Source organism: Dipodomys spectabilis, unplaced genomic scaffold, assembly GCF_019054845.1.
Source record: "Dipodomys spectabilis isolate Male_0828 unplaced genomic scaffold, ASM1905484v1 ptg000297l, whole genome shotgun sequence".
Taxonomy (NCBI): Eukaryota; Metazoa; Chordata; class Mammalia; order Rodentia; family Heteromyidae; genus Dipodomys; species Dipodomys spectabilis.
Window position 1 is genome coordinate 14,788,726 of NW_024870974.1, and position 20,092 is coordinate 14,808,817.

Genomic DNA, 20,092 nt, shown 5'->3' on the forward strand with positions numbered 1-20,092 from the left:
ATTAATGTTAAATACCCAAAGCATCCTTTCAGAAAGAAAAATAGCAGACTGTGTTCAGCCTCACAAACATGTGACAACTGAAGTAAGTGTATGATTACAAAGTGGCAGTCACAGACTGCTTTCCATACTCTCAGTGAATATTCTGGACTTCCTGTTCTTATATAATAATCTAGAAAGGTGAGAAGATCATTCCTATCCAGAGACTCTGTAAATAAAGATAGAGTTGCTCCACTATTGCTCAAATGCCTTTATGTGTGTGTGTGTGTGTGTATGTGAGAGAGAGAGAGAGAGAGAGAGAGAAAGAGAGAGAGAACATATATGCATGTGCATGCACAAGTGCCAATACTGGGACTTGAACTCAGGGCTTCATGTTCTTGCTTGGCTCTCTTGCTCAAGGCTGGCACTCAAACACTTGAGCCACTCCTCCCCTTCTGGCTTTTGCTGGTTATTTGGAGATAAGAGTCTCATGGATTTCTATGCCCAGGCTGTCTCTGAACTGTGATCCTCAGATCTCAGCACCCTGAGGAGCTAGAATTATAGACAAGCACCGGATGTAAAATATTTTTAAATATATTATTTTACCTAACATATTTGAAGATCAGACTTTTTTTTTTACTGTAAACCACTACCAATAAAACCCACATGTGGACCGCAGTTCAATTTCCTGTGTGGGTGGACTGAGAAGCATTGTCCCATGCTTCTGCTTGGATTTCATCCTCAGCATCTCTCCCAGACCAGCTGGGGATACAGTACCTTCAGCACACTCCAACATCATGCAATTGTGAGCATAAACAGCAAGAGAAGGGGGTGGACATATTACCACTGAGTGTACCTGCAAACTGCCTGTCTCCATTTCCTCGGCTACCAAACCTGGTGACTATTTTCCCATTTGGCTGGAAGATGAACACGCAGCATGCCTTGTTGTCCACCACAATAATGTGGCCATTGCGGTCCACAGAAACGCCTTTGGGTCCCATCAGCTTTCCGGATCCAATTTTTGTCTGTTCCAAACAAATAGAAAGATTTGAGTACAGACACCCAACTTTCAAATACTACAGAATGTAAGGCTAGATGCTTGCTTGGTTTAATCAACATTTATATAACTATTGAAACAAGTACACAGCCTTTCAAGTACCACAATTATCTTCTGTACTGGGGATAATTATAGGCTTTGTCTCATTTATTTCCTACTACTGCCTGGTATTTATATGAAAAAACCTTAGTTTAAATTTTTATTTATTTATTTTCTGTGCTGATCCTGGGGCTTGAATTCATTACCACTGTCCCTGAGCTTCTTTTGCTCCAGGCTGTGCTTTACCAATTGGGCCACAGTTCCACTTCTGCCTTTGATTTTAGTTCATTAGAAATGAGTCTCACAGACTTTCTTGCCCCTGCTGGCTTCAAACCATGATTCTCAGATCTCAGCCTTTTGAGTAGCTACAATTCTAGGTATAAGCCACTGGTGGTTGGCTGAAAACCTTATTTTTCAAAGGGCTAAAAGGACTCATCACCAAAAATATTCTAGAGTTTTCTAACATGGGATCACCATACTGTGCTTGCTTGCTTTCTCTCTTTTTCTCTTTCTCCATGCATGCTGGGCAAGCATTCTACCACTGAGCCACATTCCCAGCCTTAACATACATGTTTTAAAATGTTTTAGTGTTGGGAGAGCTCTTCCATGGAGGGGATGATTTGGTATGATTATTTAGTCTTCTAAGTTTACAAATAGCTGAGGTTGGGATATATCTCTTTAGAGTAGCAGGAAAAAGAAAACAATGATTTCAATGGCAATGGAATCTGTCTGTCATACAAAATTGAGTTTAACTCTTCAGTCTGGCTCAAAGATCAAAGAGGCTATAATATAATGGAATATGAAAAAAATGGCATATGCTCTGTCATGTCTGAATGGAAAGAATAGCCACACACAGAGATCAAAAGAGGAGCCGCCACTCTAATTATTACCACCTAGCATCCTACACGCCTAACATTCTGGACACAAATAGTTTCACAGAATGACTCAACTACATAATACCAAGTGGATCATTATCTAGAATAAAAACAGAAAATAAAACATCACTTCCATTCTGTCAGATCTTAAAAAATTTAAATGTTGAACCCAAACTTCTTTTCTTTCTGCTTCCCTCTCCTAGTTTGGCTACACTGGATGCTATCAAGTGAAGTAAGAACCGCTGCATTTTGTCTATGTCCCCTTCTTGGACTAATAAGCAAAAATATTTCAGACCTTGGCTTTGAAATGCTTATGGGAGTATTTAATTTAACAAATAAGTTCTTAAATTGATTAGGGAAGAAATGAAACCTTTTCCAGATGGGCTGGAAAAGAAAGGAAATGGGAGCAGAGCAAGATCAAAGTTGGGTTAAAAACTGGTAAAGAAAAGATAGAGGTAAATAAATGCAAATACAAAGAACTGCACTGAAGTTAAATCTTTTGTCTTCCACTTCAATTAACTTTACTGAGCTCCACAAGGAGCTCCATTGGTATACAGTTGTAGACAGCACATTATATGAGCTCTGTGTAGAGTATCAATGTTTTCTTTCTTTTTGTTTTTTTGGTGTTGGGTCTTGGGCTTGAATGCAGGGCCTGGGCGCTTATCCTTGAGCTGTTTCTTGTTCAAGGCTAGCTCTCTATCACTTGAGCTAGAGTTCCATTTCCGGCTTTTTTTGGGTAGTTTATTGGAGATGAGAGTCTCACAGACTTTTCTGCTTGGGCTGGCTTTGAACTTGAAACCTCAGATCTCAGCCTCCTGAGTAGCTAGGATTACAGGCATGAGCCACTGGAGCCCAACAAGTACTAATGTTTTCATGTGCTATCCTTCTACACTTGGGGTTACAATCACTACAAAAAAACCTGTAATGCTATCATGGGTTACCGCCAATCTCCCAATCCTCCAGGGGGCGTCAGTGTTCTTTAGTGTTAATTCCAATGCTTTCCAATAGTATGCCAACTCTAAAAATCCACTTTTTCTAAGTTATCAGTAATAAAAGATTATTGAACTATTGAATGCAAAATGCTTAATTCAAGTAGCCCTTCCTAGATACCAAATTTCTGCCTCAATATTTTAAACATGTCTTAGTATTAGCTTCTGATTTATGGACAGATCATAACCTTTCTAGAGTCTGAAACTGTTTGCCTAGATGAACACTTAGGGGGAATCACCGAATAGTTGTCAGTACATTTATATTAGAGTCGCCACATTTGGTAGGTCTTACCACGAAAAACAAGGAGCCAGGTATAAGCTCTTATCCCCAACAAACTATCAAAAATGCCAGAAATGAAAAAAAAAAAAAAAAGAAAAAGAAAACACGGGGTAACTTTGTTGAAAACACTGGATATACCTATGTGAATAAAGTCCTTTGAGTCATTAGCATATGCTTAAAAAGCCAATGGCAGGAATGTGAAGTAAGTTCTGCCCTGGGGTTGGTACCAGTGGAAGGTGGGAAGGTGAATGGAAAGTGGGAAGTTTAATATGGTCATAATTATGTATACACAAGCTAAATAATGATGCTCGTTACTGTAAATAGGAAGGGAGAATGAAGGAAGAATAAAAGCGGGAGTGGATTCATCAAGGAAATTTGTATAAATATACAAACATGTCAAAGTGAAAATTCCCTTGTACAGTTAACTGATGCTAATAAAAATATGGTTAAATATTTAAAAAAAAAAAAAAAAGCCAGAAGTGGAACTGTGTGGTTCAAGAGGTAGAGCACTAGCACTGGGCAAAAGAAGCTCAGGGAGCACAGAAAGGAAAGAGCTTTCTGTAGAAGTGGTCATTATACAAAACTATCAAATTAATAGTAGACAAAAAAAATCAAAGGGCTATTGAAGAATTGTATACAATGTAAAAGAATTTAAATGATACCTTTTTATTCTCCTACACTGAAAATACACTGCTCACATAAACAGGGGGTTTGAGAGTTAACAATTATGTGAGTAACTCATCTCCAATTTTCATGAGGTTGCCATTTTTATGGTTATCATGAGGCAACCATAGTCATCTGATATTTTACAATGGGAAATCTAAATTCCTTCAACCAGAGACTAATCAGTGAGCTTCATTTCATCGTCAGGATCTGACAGTGGGTTATGGAAAGTAGTATCCCCAAACATCAGAGATGAAAGTGATTTTCAATATGAGGTTCTTTTTTTTTTTTTTTTTTTAATTTAATTTAATTTTATTTGTGAACATACTGTACAGAGGAGTTACAGTTACATGGGCAGGATAATGCGTACATTTCTTACCAAGCATTGCAGCCTCCTCCTTTGTTTACCCTTCACATCCCTTCCCAGCCTCCCCCCTCCCCTCAATATGAGGTTCTTAAGGTTCAAGGATGTTTTGTCAAATGCCAAACAATGAACAAGCCACAGTGCTGGGAATCCAATGGATTGATGTGAGTAAACTTTCAGGTTGTCAAGTGAAATACAAATGAATAAAACAGGGGCTGGGAAGGTGGCTCAGTGGTAGAGCGCTTGCCTTGCATGCATGAGGCCCTGGGTTCGATTCCCCAGCACCACATAAGCAAAAAAAAAGGAACAAATGAATAAAACAGAAGATGCTTGACAAGTTATCTTTGAATTTTCTTGTGAACATAAAATGTACTCAATAATGACAATTCCTTGATGGCACCTTAGAGATATTTCAGTAAATCACCACTGGATTCTCTACTACTCAATCACTTGAACAAATAGAACTTGGTATAAGCTGAAGGCCTGGCTCAACTACTAAAGCCCCATCCCCAGCAATCTCCTATGCCAAGATGTACTGCATAGGTCCAAAGCAATGAAAGTGAACAGAGACTGAAGTCTCCAAAACAGCGAGCTATTTTTTTTCTCTTTATAAGTTAATTTTTCTCAAGTATTTCGGCACAGTAACAGAAGGCTTATTAATACAGAAGCATTTTTTACATTTCAATAAAGATGGTCCTGGAAGTGATAGCAAATAGGTCAAATGAGACCCCTAAAAGTGTAGCTCAACCTGCAACTTTCTCTGTAAAATCAACCTCCATTTTCTTTTCCTTCTAACTCTTATATTCTATTTCTCAATTATGTGAAAGAATTTATGGCCAACTGGAAGCTACATAAATTGTTTTGTCCTTTCTTGTGTATTAATCTTGCGGATTAGTCATAATGGGCCTATGCTATGTATATATGTGTATGTATTATTTTTCTAGCTTGCTTGCTCTATGGGTGCTCTGCCTCTTGAACCATGTTTCTAGTTTGGCTTTTCACTGGTTATTTTTAGAGACACAGTCTCATGCTTGGGCTGGCCTTGAACCAAAATAATCTGGATCTCAGTAGTGTGAGTAGTTAGGATTATAGGCGAGAGCCACTGGTGCCCAAGGGGATTGTATATTTTTAAAAGGTAGGACCCATGGAACTGGGAAGGTGGCTCAGTGGTAGAGTGCTTGCCTTGCATGCATGAGGCCCTGGGTTCGATTCCTTAGTACCACATAAGCAGAAAAAGCAGGAAATGGCACTGCGGCTTGAGTGGTAGAGTGATAGCCTTGAGCTGAAGAGCTGAGGGACAGCGCCAAGGCCCAGAGTTCAGGCCACAACCAACAAAAAATAAAAACAAAAACAAACAAGTAAACAAAAAAAAAAGGTAGGACGCATATAATATAATTCTGTTTCTTCCATGTCATCTGGTACAGGTCCTAGAAAATACAAAACACTTGGAAAGCAACTACCTTTAGTTTAATTTATGAATTACAAACTAACCCTTTTCAGGAATAGAAGTCATAAGAGCAGTTTTATTCTAAATCAGAGAAATAAAAAACAGAAAAAAGAAAAACAAGTAACCAATTGCTGTATAAAACAAAGCCACATTTAGGATACAGATGACCAGATATATAGTATTATCATTGCTCCTGTCTCTTCATTAGACAGATGTTAAGACAGTGGTGTGTAAGAACTGCTGAATCGGGCTGGGAAGGTGGCTCAGTAGTAGAGCACTTGCCTTGCATGCTCGAGGCCCTGGGTTCGATTCCTCAGCACCACATAAGCAAAAAGAAAAAAGCTGGAAGTGGTGCTGTGGCTCAAGTGGTAGAGCACTAGCCTTGAGCTGAAGAGCTGAGGGACAGCGCCCAGGCCCAGAGTTCAGGCCCCACGACCGGACCCAAAAAAAAAAAAAAAAAAAAAAAAAAGAACTGCTGAATTGCAAGAGACAAAGACCATTGCATCTTGCATTTCTTGTGTGTTCTCTCTACCTCTTAGTGACCAGTAGGCTAGTCCATCTTACCTTAAACTTCCCATCTGAGGAGAAAATGCTAACCCACTTGTTGTCATAATCTGCTATGATTATGTCCCCACTGGGGTGCACTGCCACTCCTGTGGGCCTCTGCAGCTGCCCGGGAGAACGGCCTCGGATGCCAAAGCGACTTTTGAACTGGCCATCATTGGAAAATATCTGTAAAACACATCGACATTCACTGGTATCCCACAGCATGGAAATCACTGAGGAAGAAAAAGGCAACAACTGTGTCAATATGTACCACAGAGCTGGGAAATGGTGGTTCATGCCTATAATCCTAGCTTCTGAGGAGGCTGAGATAAGAGGATCACTGAAGCTGGGCACCAGCTCACGTCTGTAATCCTAGCTACTCAGGAGGCTGAGACCTGAGGATTGAGGTTCAAAGCCAGCCCAGGCAAAAAAGTCCGTGAGACTCTCATCTCCAATTAGCCACCAGAAAACCAGAAGTAGAACTGTGGCTCAAAGTAGTAGATTGCTAGCCTTGAGTAAAAAGAGCTCAGGGACGGCACCCAGGCCCTGAGTTCAAGCCTTACAACTGAAAAAAATAAAAAACACAAAGTACAACAGGTCAGAACATATTCACTCTATGAAAGGCCTACAAGCACACCGTGCGGCCTCCGTCTTAATGACGGCAATATGCAGCTACATCTATTTTACCAATGTACATGGTCAGGGGCACACAGAGGGGCGATACCTGCACACACTGGTTGTTGCTGTCGGCGATTAGTATCTTTCCACTTGTAGATGCAGCCACTCCCTGAAGATTCGTAAACTCGCCTTTATTTCTTCCCTTGGTCCCTAAACATGAACAACAAAAGCCCAGAAATTAAGCACTGGAGAGTTAAGATTTCTTAGTTTCAGAAAAAGAATCATTCAAGTTCCGATGAGAAGCCCAAGAATACATTGCTGTTCTTTTTTCCTTTCAGTACTAGGGTTTGAACCCATGGCTACATTCCCAATCCCAGTCTTGCTTTGGGAAGGGGTGTGTGTGTGAGTGTGTGTGTCTGTCTGTCTGTCCGTCCGTCTGTCTGTCTGTTGTGTCAGTACTCAGTTAGTTCCTCCTCACTTCTGTACTTCATCTCCTCTCACTAGCCAAATGTGAACAGCATGTTCCATATAGTGAAGTAAACAACTCCACTCTATCAAAAATGTATCATCAGAGAGAGTCTTTATCACCTGATGCACATGGCATCCCTATGATATTCATGAACATGGTATCAGTGAAGATGCTTGAGATATTGTGTGTTGAAAGTGGAGAGTGGTGCATTCCTGTAGTCCTATCTGCTGAAGAGGCTCAGGCATGAGGAGTGCTTGAGACTAGGAGTTCCAGGCTGTGTAGCATAATTGACACATCCTTTCACAATGAATGCATGCATGCATGAATGAATGAATCCGTGAATGAACGTTGTATTCATATCTGGTAGCAGAAGGCAGACAAAGGTGCAGTTGGCCTTTTAAGGAGTTATACACTAATGTGATGTTCATTTTCAGACATTACTCCTAAAGAATTCTACAGTGGGGCTGGGAAGGTGGCTCAGTGGTAGAGCGCTTGCCTTGCATGCATGAGGCCCTGGGTTTGATTCCTCAGCACCACATAAGCAAAAAGAAAAAAGCCGGAAGTGGAGCTGTGGCTCAAGTGGTAGAGCGCTAGCCTTGAGCTGAAGAGTTGAGGGACAGCACCCAGGCCCAGAGTTCAGGCCCCACGACCGGACCCAAAAAAAAAAAAAAAAAGAATTCTACAGTGTTTATAAATACTTTTTAAGGGAGAGTAGGGGTAAGGGCAAAACTTTCTAAGAATAAAAACCTTCTTAACTTATCAAAAATAAACAATTGGTAGGAATGCAAATGAGTGCAGTAACTATAGAACATAGTATGGAGGCTCATTAAACAACAACAGCAGCAGCAACAACCAAAAAAAACCCCAAAACACTAGATTACCATATGAACCAGTTGTACCACTCCTGGGCATATCTGCAAAAGAATGTAAGTCAGCAAAGACTCCAGATATCGACACACCCATCATTATAGCAGCACTATTCACAGTAGGGTAGTGGATAAAATATGGTATACACACTCAATTCAGCCACAATGAATGAAATCATATTGTTTGCAGAAAGATGGGTCAGAATAGATAATCATGTGAGGTGAAGAAGAAAGATAAGCCAAAGAAAGATAAATACAGCATACTCTCTCATATGGGGAATCTAGTCCTTTAAAAAAACAAATGAAAGCCCGGTGCCGGTGGCTCATGCCTCTAATCCTAGCTACTCAGGAGGCTGAGATCTGAGGATCGCAGTTTGAAGCCAGCCTGGGCATGAAAGTCCATGAGACTCTTACAACCAATAAACTACAAAATGAGCCAGAAGTAGAGCTCTGGCCCAAGTGATAGAGCACTAGTCTTGAGCACAAAAGCTCAGGCCCTGTGTCCAAGCCCAGGACCAGCAAAATGAAAACCCTAAAAACAAAAACAAATGAAGCCAGTGGTCGATTATTCATGTTTATAATCCTAACTACTCAGGAGATCTAAATATGATCTAAAGATCATGCTTCAATGTCAGCCTAGACAGATGAATTCCCAAGACTCCAATTAATCGGCAAAATGTCTAAGGTAGAGGTGTGGCTCAAGTAGTAGAGTGCGAGTCTTAAGCAAAAAAAAAAAAAAAAACTAAGCAAAAGCCCTGAGTTCAAACTCCAGGACTGGCCCACATACAAACAAATAATAAAATTTAAAAACCTCTATCTGCGAGCAGGTCAGGAGCACAGGCTACTTCTGAAATAGCACTGCTAACTAATTTTTCTTAGCAATTAAACTAGGAAATTCTTAATGCTAAGCAATGACATAGACCAAAAAAAATCATCATTAAGCCAGAAGTATTTATAGTGTCTCACAATAAAAACCAAGGAAACTGAAGTTCCAGAACTTAGAAATTATTTAAAATCTGGCTTTACTTTTCCAGCCTTTTAGCAGATTCTATGCAGTCTATGGAAAAGTCTTTCTCTGGATTCTAACTACATAATAAATATTTCTTCATAATAAATACAAATGTAACATAACACAAATATAATACTTACAATTCATTTCCTGTTTACATTGAGGTCAAAGGTTGCATTTGATGGTTACATATTGGCTAATAAAAATTCATTAATTTTGGAGAGTGAATCTAGCTCTCTACCACTGGGCCACATCCCCAGCCCAGGAACATGAATATCGGTGAGCAATTTGAAAATAATTCCATAAGATAATTAAAGTAGTTTCTTGTGGGCTAAACTTTTACACATAAAATTAAATTGGGGTGTGTGTGTGTCTGTGTGTGTGAGCGTGGATGTACATGTTTTACTAGGGCTTAAACTTAGGGCCTAATACTTGCTAGGCAAGTTGTCTACCACTTGACCACGCCTCCAACACTTTTACCCTTCTTTGTCTTTATTTGGCTTTTACTGACACAAAAATAAAAATTTAAGCCAACAGCTTTTCACCTCTGCTCTTCCATCCCTGCTCCCAGGAGGATAACAGAAATAAATGGAGCTATTCTTCTGAAATCTAGGATTAGTGAATTCAGACTTCCTCTCACCACCCACTCCAACTTAATGTAGAAGTTAATGTTAAAGCAAGATTATTCATTTTATTTAATTAAGTAATAATGAAATAATGTAACAAAGTATAACATATCCAAGTACAGAGTCTGACACAGTACCTCCAACCAAGCAGGTGCTTAAGTTTGCTGAATGAATGAGTATATGAATGAATTGGTAATGAGTGGCAGTAAATTACAACCACATTACATCATGAGAAAATCAAATGACAGCACACCCAAGGATATACTCTCATACACTCCCTCTAATCATCCCAGGAGTTAGAAAGACAAATATTATCATTCCCATTGTATTTTGTGCACATACTATTGCTTGAACTCAGGGCCTAGGCACTGTCCCTTAACTTTTTCACTCAAGTCAGGTGCTCTACCATTTGAGACAGAGCCCCACTCCCAGCTTTTTGGTAGCTAATTGGAGATAAGAGTCTCATGGAGGGCTGGGAAGGTAGCTCAGTGGTAGAGTGCTTGCCTTGTATGCATGAGGCCCTGGGTTCGATTCCTCAGCACCACATAAGCAGAAAAGGCCAGAAGTGATGCTGTGGCTCTAGTGGTAGAATGCTAGACTTAAGCTGAAGAGCTGAGGGACAGCGCTCAGGCCCAGAGTTCAGGCCCCACAACCAACCAAAAAAAAAAAAGAGTCTCGTGGACTTTCTTGCCCTGGCTGACTTCAAACAGGGATCTTCAGATCTTAACCTCTTGAGTAGCTAGAAATTATAGGTATGAGCCATCCATTTTATAGATATGAAAATTGAGGTCAGACACACCACAAAGATAGTTTATCCATAGAGGAAAGAATGAGAACCTTGGTTGTTTTTTTTTTCCCAATATACATATTGCTTCCTTCTAATTAGAAAAAATATCAGTTTTTGGAGGTGAGAAAGACAACCCTTTGGGCTCATCTGGATCATATTTTCTCTAAAATCTGTTACAGAACTGTCTCCCACATGGTTTTGTGATTATTTGTGTCCCTTGCTAGGCTCTCTGCTTCTTCACTGTGGTACCCTATGACACAGGGCTAACATGGGGATATAGTGACCCCATAGGTCCATGTAGTAAAGTCTTGGTCTCCAGCCTGTGGCATGACCGGGAGTGGTGCTTTAAGAGGTCCAGCCTACTAGAAGGAAGTTATGTTATTGCCCTTAAAGAGGATATGGAGACCTCAACCTCTCCTTTCCTTGTCTCTTGCTTCCTCATGTCCATGAGGTGATACCTCTGCTCCATCATGTCTTCCTTCATAATGTGTTGCCGTGTTACCACCCCACACATTCAAAAGCAATGGGGCCAACTGACTATGGACTGAAACTCTCGAAATTAAGATATAGTAATGGAAATGTATAATACAGTTTGTGGCAGTAATGGAAAGCACAGTGTCTAGTAATTAATAAATAAATATAATTTGCATCTTTTCTGTCTACTTGAAACAGAAGAGTTCCCAAGAATGAGATTCTTTAGGAGTGTGTGTTTGGTGGGGGTCCTAACAGAGGTGGGGAACACCTGGCCCCATAGAAGGCCCTCACGTCATTTGGTAACAAAAGGACAAACTCATACGCTTCTCACTGGCTGCCTTCTGCCATTTGCCTATATGGCTAATTTTGTATGGCCGATGAATGGCTCTTGGCAGACAAAACGGTTCTTTACCCCTTTAAGATGTTAAGTTCACAAAAAATAAAATAAAATAGCATCTTAAGGAGGAAGGTAATGGCTTACAGAGACACGGAAGAGAGACATGAAATAATACCTTACATTCCTTTAAAGTCTGGTGGATTTTATACCATTTCACTTCAGTTTATTCTATTTTCAGTGCTAGGGATCAACACCATGTCCCATGCATACAAGGCAAGTGCTTCTACCACTGGGCAACATCCTCAGCCCACATCGCCATTTAAAGTGACATGTTTGAGTGTTCCATCCAGCTTTTCATCAAGTCATTAAGTATATGAATTACATAATTTGAAACAATTCAATTGAATTCTTCTGCTCCCTCCCACCTGCCTCCCCTTTGTTCAAAAACTTTCTTTCTCTTAACTGGTAAGACTAGCTCATGGCTTTCAGTTGGTTAACTCTAATTGTGTGAGAAAAATAATCATGGAACCAGCAGTGGCAGATGCGTCTAAGCTACTTTTCTAAACCCATTCTGAATTCTTTTACATTATTAGAGACACAATAACTTATTCACCAGGCTCTTCAATTAAGCTTCCAGACACTGGCAGTACTGGCTCAACTTTGGAAAACCACAATCATTAACGATTATTTTACAAGGCATGGGTTTCATTCTCTAAGCCTCTATTTCTCCAGTGACAATTCATGTTAATTACATATTGCCATGTTAATTTGGTTCTGGAGAGGTAAGGTCTGGAAGGTTGGAGGAGGGGGCTCTGGTCTGTAGCATTTGTTCATTTTTATAGTGTCAATGCTTCCATTGTGGAGCATTTCTCTTTCCTTTTAGACAGTATTGAGTTTGAACTCAGAGCCTTACGTTTTCTAGAGAAGCTCTCTACCACTTTAACCATAACTCCAATCTTTTTGGCTTTATTTTTCAGATAGGGTTCATGGCTTTTGTCGGGGAGCAGTCTTGGGCTTCACTCTCCTCCTTATGCTTCCCACAAGGCTGCAGTTATAAGTGCATGTGTCTATGACTGGCCTTCATTTCAATTCACCAATGGGAAAGGCCCGTCTGAACACACACTAATACTATGTTGTAGCAGGTATATTATATCATAGAGTTATTAGGATTCTAAAAGAATATTATATCTACTAAGGATTTTAAAATCAGAAATTCTCAGAACTAAGTATTTTAAATGAGATAAAATATAAGAAAGAATGACTGCTCTTATATCTTGCCTCCAATCCCCATCTATTCCTCCTGGAACTTCTCTATGATGTCTATCTACTGTCTATCTGTCTAATACACCGAAGCTCATGAATTGAAGTAACTTATCTGTTAGTTTCACTTCCAAATTGTCACTCTCAATGCCTGGTTTGTAGTCCTGAAATAGTCTTAGTCTTCCAACTTCTTACTTCCAAAAAAAAACTTCCAATCTATCTCCTGCAAGACCCCAGATCTCTAGAAAGCAGAAATCTCCAGAAGTCATTCAGCTACAAGATATGGCTAAGTGTCTCGCCTCCACCCACGTCATGACCAATTTTAAACTTCAGTGTGTGTGTGTGTGTGTGTGTGTGCATGACCAATTTTAAACTTCAGTGTGTGTGTGTGTGTGTGTGTGTGCATGTGTGTGTGTGTGTGTGCGTGTGTGTGTGTCACTGGAGCCTGAGGAAGCAGATTCCTGTCCCTCTGCAATGATTCTAATTCATTTTCTCCCTCCCTCCCTCCCTCCCTTCCTTCCTTTTATGGTGAGTCAGAATTCAGACCCAGATCTGTCCAGTTCCAGATAAGAGCCATTCATGACTCAGCATACGGCTCAGCCTTTTCTATTCATCTTTTTTCTTCTTCTAATTTTTGGCTGGAAGCAAAGAGTGGGATTAATGGAAAATCAATTTGTTACTAACACCAGAGATCCACTGGGGTCCTTTTCTTAAAAAAAAAAAAAAAAGAAAGAAAGAAAGAAAGAAAAAAGATAGCCAAAAACAAGTAAGTAGGGAGGGAGCCTTATAACCTTAACAATCTCACAAGCAAAAACCTCAGACAACAGCTCTCATTGAACTTCTATGTGAGTCAAGCAGGAAGCCTGGAGCACAGAGCTGTTCTTAGTTCTCAGAACTGAGAAGCTGGTGTTTTTGCATTTTCATTTTATGATCATGGAACATGAAGTTCAGGAGAGCGGAGAGATCTGCCCAAGGCTCAGATAAGCGGAGGAACCGGAATGGCAGACCTGGAAGGCGCTCCGATCTGCGTCCGCCCCAGCCGTCCTCTACACCCACTACCACACTGATGGCCGTGCCAGGTATGAGGGCCTTGCTGGATGAGCAAGTTACACGCCATGCCACAATCTTTACCAAGACTCGGCCTCAAGTACTAACGTGCAGCATCTCTGCGCAGGAATGTTGCAGAGACATTCTATGGGGAAAGTTCCATGGGGAGAACAGTTTTGCCAGTGCTGCCTGCCAGCCCTCCCTGCCTCAGAGAGCCACAATGCACACCAGCAGATTCTAAAGGCACTGGCCAGTTCTGCTGTCAGAATATTTCTTTCCTTCACTTAGTTCTCTGAGCCACAGCTTTGCTTGTCTACACATGTCAATTATTTATCTGTAGAATACCCTTTTAGATAGTTATCTAGACAGAAAAGGGAGATGGAGGCAGGCTGGGGATACTTGTGGAAACTAACTAAAATGCGTATTTTTAATTCCCCTTAAGAATGATGAAGCCCTTTGCCTTTTACATGTAGTGTGCTTTCTACAGAGAAATAAACAGTTAAATAAACTAGAGGCAATAAATCAGGGGGGAAGGGCTATTTACATTCCTGACTTTCTTGGCTCACTGGCACCCCAGTGGCTTCATTCCCAACCCTGCCCCAATCCCATCGGCTCTCCACCTTCCCTCCCTCCACCTTCCCTCCCTCCACCTTCCCTCCCTCCACCTTCCCTCCCACCCATGGGGTTCTACTCCAGCTATGTACAACGTCTGTGGCCCTCACAACTTACAGTGTGTCACTCTCTGCTCCTCTCCAATGCAGGAGGGTGACAGAGAGCTGTAGCCCCCAGGACACAGCCACAGCCAGAATGGTAGATTGTGTAGAAACACAGCTAATAGCTCATACCTCTAATTCTAGCTACTCAGGAGGCTCAGATCTGAGGATCCTAGTTCAAATCCAGCCTGGGTAGAAAGGCTATCAGAGTCTAACCTCTAATTAATTACCAAAAGCCTGAAGTAGAGCCGTGGTTCCAGTGTTAGGGCGTCAGCCTGGAGGGAGAGCACTAATGGACAGACAGCACCCAGGCCCTGAGTTCTAGTCCCAGTGCCAGCACATACACAAAACAAAACACAAATTGTCCGGGATGATGAGCCTGTGGCTGACCCCGCCTGTAGCCTCAGCGGAAGTGCTCCAAAGCCCTATGGGAAGCTGGGGGGTGGGGGTAGAAATTGACAGATCATAGATAGTGCTGGGCTTGCTTTGGCTTTTCTTTTTGTTGTTGTTTTTCCCTCCTCTCTTTTCTTGGCTTATTTTCAGTTTCTCATTTTCTATAGTCAGCCCCCGCCTAGGGCCAACTAATAAAACAAACCGAGTTTCCACCCATTCAGGGAGGAGGTGCCAGGCTGGCACAGACCCCAACCTCCCCCCACCCCCCCCCACCCCCACACACACCCTCCATCCCCGGGCCACCCCTCCATGGGGGCCCCCAACCCCCCCCCCCCCCCCCCCCCGCGCCAGGCTGGGCCTGACCCCGCCCTGCTTACCCACTCGGCAGATCAGGTCGTCCTCGATGGGGTTCTCTTTCCGCTTGCCGGTGCTGTACATGCTGGCCGGCCGCTTCACGGCCTTCTGCTTGACGTGGCCGCTGCCCGGGGACTTGACGCGGCGCTTCACGCCGTCGGTGGTGGGGGACACGTCGGCCGAGCGGATGACCTTGAGCTTGAAGGGGCTGCCGCGGATGTGCTGGTCGTAGAGGCGCAGGGACAGGGTGAAGTCGCCCTCCTTCTGCACGGTGTACAGGAACTCGTAGGTGCCGTTCTTGTTGTCCAGGATCTCGCCGTCGGCCACGCTGCCGTCGGGGGTGCTGAGCTCGGCCGTGAGGTAGGCGTTGCCCGTCTTGCACAGCTCGCCGTCCTTGTCCTTCGTGGTGATGGTCACCGACATGGGCTGCCCGATCACCGTCTGCCGCAGCCCCTCGCCCGTGGCCACCGTCTCCGAGGCCACGGCGTTGGTGGTCAGGATGGTCCCCAGGTTGTGGATGGACTTCTTCAGCCCTTCGGTTTCCACCAGGAAATCCAGCTGGTCGTTCTCCCGCGGGTGCAAGGGGAAGTCTTGGTCGGCCAGTTCGTTCAGCTTCTCGCTCATCTGCTTCTTCACCAGGAGCACCTCGGTCTCCGTGCCATGGTTCAGGGCCTGGGCTGTGAAGTTGCTGCAGCTCTTGATGCTCTCCTGGCCCTGCAGCAGCGTGTCCAGCTGCGACTGGAGCACCTGCGGGGGGGAGGGGTGCTGAGTGCTCCCGCCCCGCCTGCTCCCTCCTCCCGCCCCACCGCCTGCCTGGGGCTGGGGCTACACCCCATCATTGCATTTAACCCAGTGAACCCAATGCTTATGTAAAAACCCAAGGCTGCTACCTACCTCCAAGATTTGCCTTCAGCCTGGCCCTGGTTTCACCAACCCCCCCCCCATCCCCCCACCCATCACCCATGTGTGTTTTTCTTGGGGCATGTGTTTCCATTGGGACACATGGATGTGTCATACCTGACAAAAATGTTTTGCAATTCTAAAGTAATTTTCCTAAATATTCAGAGCTCCCCCCTCCCACCCCACCCCACCCCAGACAGCACCTAAGCACCAGAAACCAAACCAAAATGCAGTCTCCACCTGAATACCGGAAGCTTTCATCTGTGGTTTTGTGAGCTGAACAGCAGAGTTGAATGAACAAAGACTGCTGCTGAGAGTTTGCTTTGAAGTTGACTAACAGGTTAGTGTGGGTGAAAGCAATTAAGAGACCATCCCACATTATAATTAAGAGACCATCCCACATTATAATTAAGGAAGGAAAACAGTCCAGCTAAACCCTAAACCCTGAATGCATGACATCGTATTCAACCCTGCCTTTTATCAAATAATAAATCCACACATAACTAGGAGGGGGGAAGAAAAGTCAAAGTGGATGATTGCACTCGGTGAAAATGAGTTCACTGTATTACAGTGACACTTAAGGACCCATCTGAAACCCTTTAGATGCTGCTAGGATACAATAAACCAGTGCTGTGGAGCCCTCCTGATGCTTTGTCTTGTACAGGGAATCCAGGAACAAGAGCCTTACTTTGTGTTTGAGGCCATAGTTGACCTCCAGTTCCATGAGCAGCACGCTCTTGCGCACGTTCAGCGTCTTCTGCAGCTCATCGAAGGTGGAGTGGATGTCATCCACGATGCTGGCCTTTTGGTTGGTCAACTGATGAATGATTTCTGAGATGAACTGAAGAGCAGAATCTATTTCTGGGAGCCTAAGGGAGAATTGTTAAAGACCATAACTTAACATCAAACTGGAACTATTCCAAAGTCTATCCAAAATGCTCTATGTTGTCCAAATAATACATCAATGCTTTATTTCTATTCTTTTCATCATCTCTAAAAAGTAGTCATGGAAGAAAGCAATGAATGAGACTTTGAGGGTCTCTATCAATTTCAATCTACCTTCAGTCATCTAATTGTAATTACAAAGACTTAAATCTCTCTGAGAAGCCATAAGAGCCAGGTAATTGTTGCACTGTGGATGTTTAAGAGGACCCTAGCCTTTCTAGTGCCAGTAGCATCTTTCCATCCCTAGCTGTGACATCAAAAACTGTGTATAGGCATTGTCTTATGTCCTCTGTGGTGCACACCATTCTAAAGACACAGGTGTTTTTTTTTTTTTTTTCAACTACATATAAAACCTCTGCAAGCCGGGCGCTGGTGGCTCACGCCTGTAATCCTAGCTACTCAGGAGGCTGAGATCTGAGGATCTCAGTTCAAAGCCAGCCCGGGCAGGAGAGACCGTGAGACTCCTATCTCCAATAAACCACCAGAAAACCGCAAGTGGCGCTGTAGCTCAAGTGGTAGAGCACTCGGCTTGAGCTGAAGAGCTGAGGGACAGCGCCCAGGCCCAGAGTTCAAGCCCCACGACCGACAAAAAAAAAAAAAAAAAAAAAACAACTCTGCAAATTCAGTTTCCTGGGAACTTCTTCTAAGTTTCCTAGCTCTTTTACTTAGTATAGAATAATAAGAGATTTATTGCTTTGCTTATTTTTCCCTCTCGTCAGTCTTTTTCATGCATAGCATAGCTACTCTCTTCCTTTACACGCCTAAGAAAGAAGCTGGAAGCAGAAAAACACAAGAAGCACTGAACAATCACTGCTCAGTAGCACTGGACAGGACTCTAGCAAAAAAGGAGCCAGTCACAGCTGTCACAATGGGTGTATGCGTAGGTGAAGAAGAGCAGCTAAACCGAGCATGAGTGGCTCATGCCTACAATCCTAGCTACTCAGGAGGCTGAGATCTGAGGCAAGGATCGTGGTTTAAAGCCAGCCCAGGCAGAAAAGACTATGAGGCTCTTATCTTCAATTAATCAGCACAAAGTCAGAAATAGAACTGTAGCTTAAAATGGTAGAGCCACTGTAAGGTGTTGGTGGCTCACCCCTGTAATCCTAGCTACTCAGGAGGTGAGGATCAAGGTTCAAAGGCAGATGGGGGAAAAAAATCCCTGTGAAGCCGGGCGCTGGTGGCTCACGCCTGTAATCCCAGCTACTCAGGAGCTGAGATCTGAGGATCAGCCAGGGCAGGAAAGGTCTCTGACACTCTTATCTCCAATAAACCACCAGAAAACCAGAAGTGGCACTGTAGCTCAAGTGATAGCACGCTTGCCTTGAGCGGAAGAGCTGAGGGACAGCACCCAGGCTTCAAGCCCCACGACCAACCAAAAAAAAAAAGTCCCCATGAGACTTTTATCTCCAATTAACCATTCAAAAACTGGAAGTGGCACTATGGCTCAAGTGGTGGAGTGCTAGCCTTGAGCACAAAGAGGCTCAGGGAGAGCGCCCAGGCCATGAGTTTAAGTTCCAGTACCAGCATGTGCGTGCGCGCGCACGCACGCACGCACGCATGCATGCACGCGCACGCGCACACACACACGCGCGCGCACACACACACACACACACACACACACACACACACACACACACACACACACACACACACACACACGAGCTAATGGGCTCCATAGAAGCCTTAGAACACAGAGGATGTTGGATTCTTAGGAAGGACAGGGAAAGCTTCATTACTCATTCGTGAATGACTGCAGACCCATGATCAGAGAGGAATGTATGGTGACACAAAGATGGACGCGTGGACGGTAACAGGAGACAGGGACAGCGCCCCGGCCCTCCTGCACAGGGCCCAGGGACAGGTCGGGAGCTGTGGAGGGAGTCGCACCTTTTGTTGACAGCATCCAGCTGGACCTGAAGGGAGGCCTTGTGCTGCTCCACCACGTCCTTGAGAGGCACTGTGGGGTGCTCCACATGCTCCCCCTCTGTGCACTCGCCACACATGGCCGTCTCGCAGGACTGGCAGTAAAACTCCATCACCTGTGAGTGACACAGAAAGCATCCAAATTTGGGAACACAGTTTCAATGCTTTCCTCAGGAAGCATAGTCCTTGCCTTCTCTCCCTTACTCGTCATGTCCTGTTTGTGACGCATTTAAAAGCAGAAATGGAAGACTAAACTTTGAGGTGACAGGTGTCAAGTAACTGGGAAGCCCAACTCCAAAGCTACTGGGATGGCCACAAAATCTACTTTTTGGTGGCTACGCTCTGAGGTGAAACTGTACAGGGCTACAATGCTCCAACTTTTTGATCTTCTGACCTCTTTACAATCTTCATAAATTATCAAAGACTCCAAGATATTGGGGCTGGGGAATCTAAACCAGGACCTAAGCTGAGCACATGCTAGCAAGTGCTATGCCACTGAGCCACATGCCCAGTCCTATGCATTTGCCATACTGAAAACTGAAATATAACCCATGTTTGCCATACCAAAAACTGAACACAGCCTGTGGCTCACCCAAGTAATCCTAGCTACTCAGGAGGCTAACATCTGAGAATAACAGTTCAAAGCCAGCCTGGGCAGAAAAATCCATTGAGACTCTTATCTCCAATGGACCACCAAAAAGTTAGAAGTAGAATTGCAGCTTAAGTGGTAGAGCACTAGCACTAACCTTGAAAGAAAAAGTTAAGGACTAGTGTCCAGGTCCTGAGTTTGAGACTCAGTACTGGCACAAAAAATTTTTCTGAAGCACAAATATTTTAAGAACTTAATTTATCACAAGCAGTAATAAGTCCATTCAAATATTAACATGAATAATGTAACCTATGGAAAATATATTTGCAAAACAAAACTTTTCTGAGGAACATGGCATTGTTTTTTTTTGTTTTTGTGACTCTCTGAAGTATCTGCCTCATAGAAGCAAGTTGGGTTCTCATATTTGCTTCCCATTCCTTCATCTGAAAGCACACATCATCTGGAACATTCCCCTATACATTTTTGAGAGAATGAAAGTGAAAAAGCCAAAGAAGACCCACAAGGAAGGTGGGGTCTCGCTTTGGA

At 43.3% G+C, this 20,092-nt stretch overlaps 1 protein-coding gene across 1 annotated transcript in view; it reads right to left on the reverse strand.

Moving 5' to 3' along the window:
• Trim2 (tripartite motif containing 2) overlaps nucleotides 1-20,092 on the reverse strand; it is a 79,757-nt gene that overhangs the window by 8,672 nt on the left and 50,993 nt on the right. The window contains exons 4-9 of the mRNA XM_042701691.1: nucleotides 18,922-19,073; nucleotides 16,778-16,958; nucleotides 15,213-15,936; nucleotides 6,961-7,064; nucleotides 6,255-6,422; nucleotides 833-1,001 (exon numbers count right to left, since the gene is read on the reverse strand). Of these exons, the coding sequence (XP_042557625.1) occupies nucleotides 833-1,001; nucleotides 6,255-6,422; nucleotides 6,961-7,064; nucleotides 15,213-15,936; nucleotides 16,778-16,958; nucleotides 18,922-19,073 (1,498 nt within the window). The remainder of the gene's footprint in view (nucleotides 1-832; nucleotides 1,002-6,254; nucleotides 6,423-6,960; nucleotides 7,065-15,212; nucleotides 15,937-16,777; nucleotides 16,959-18,921; nucleotides 19,074-20,092) is intronic.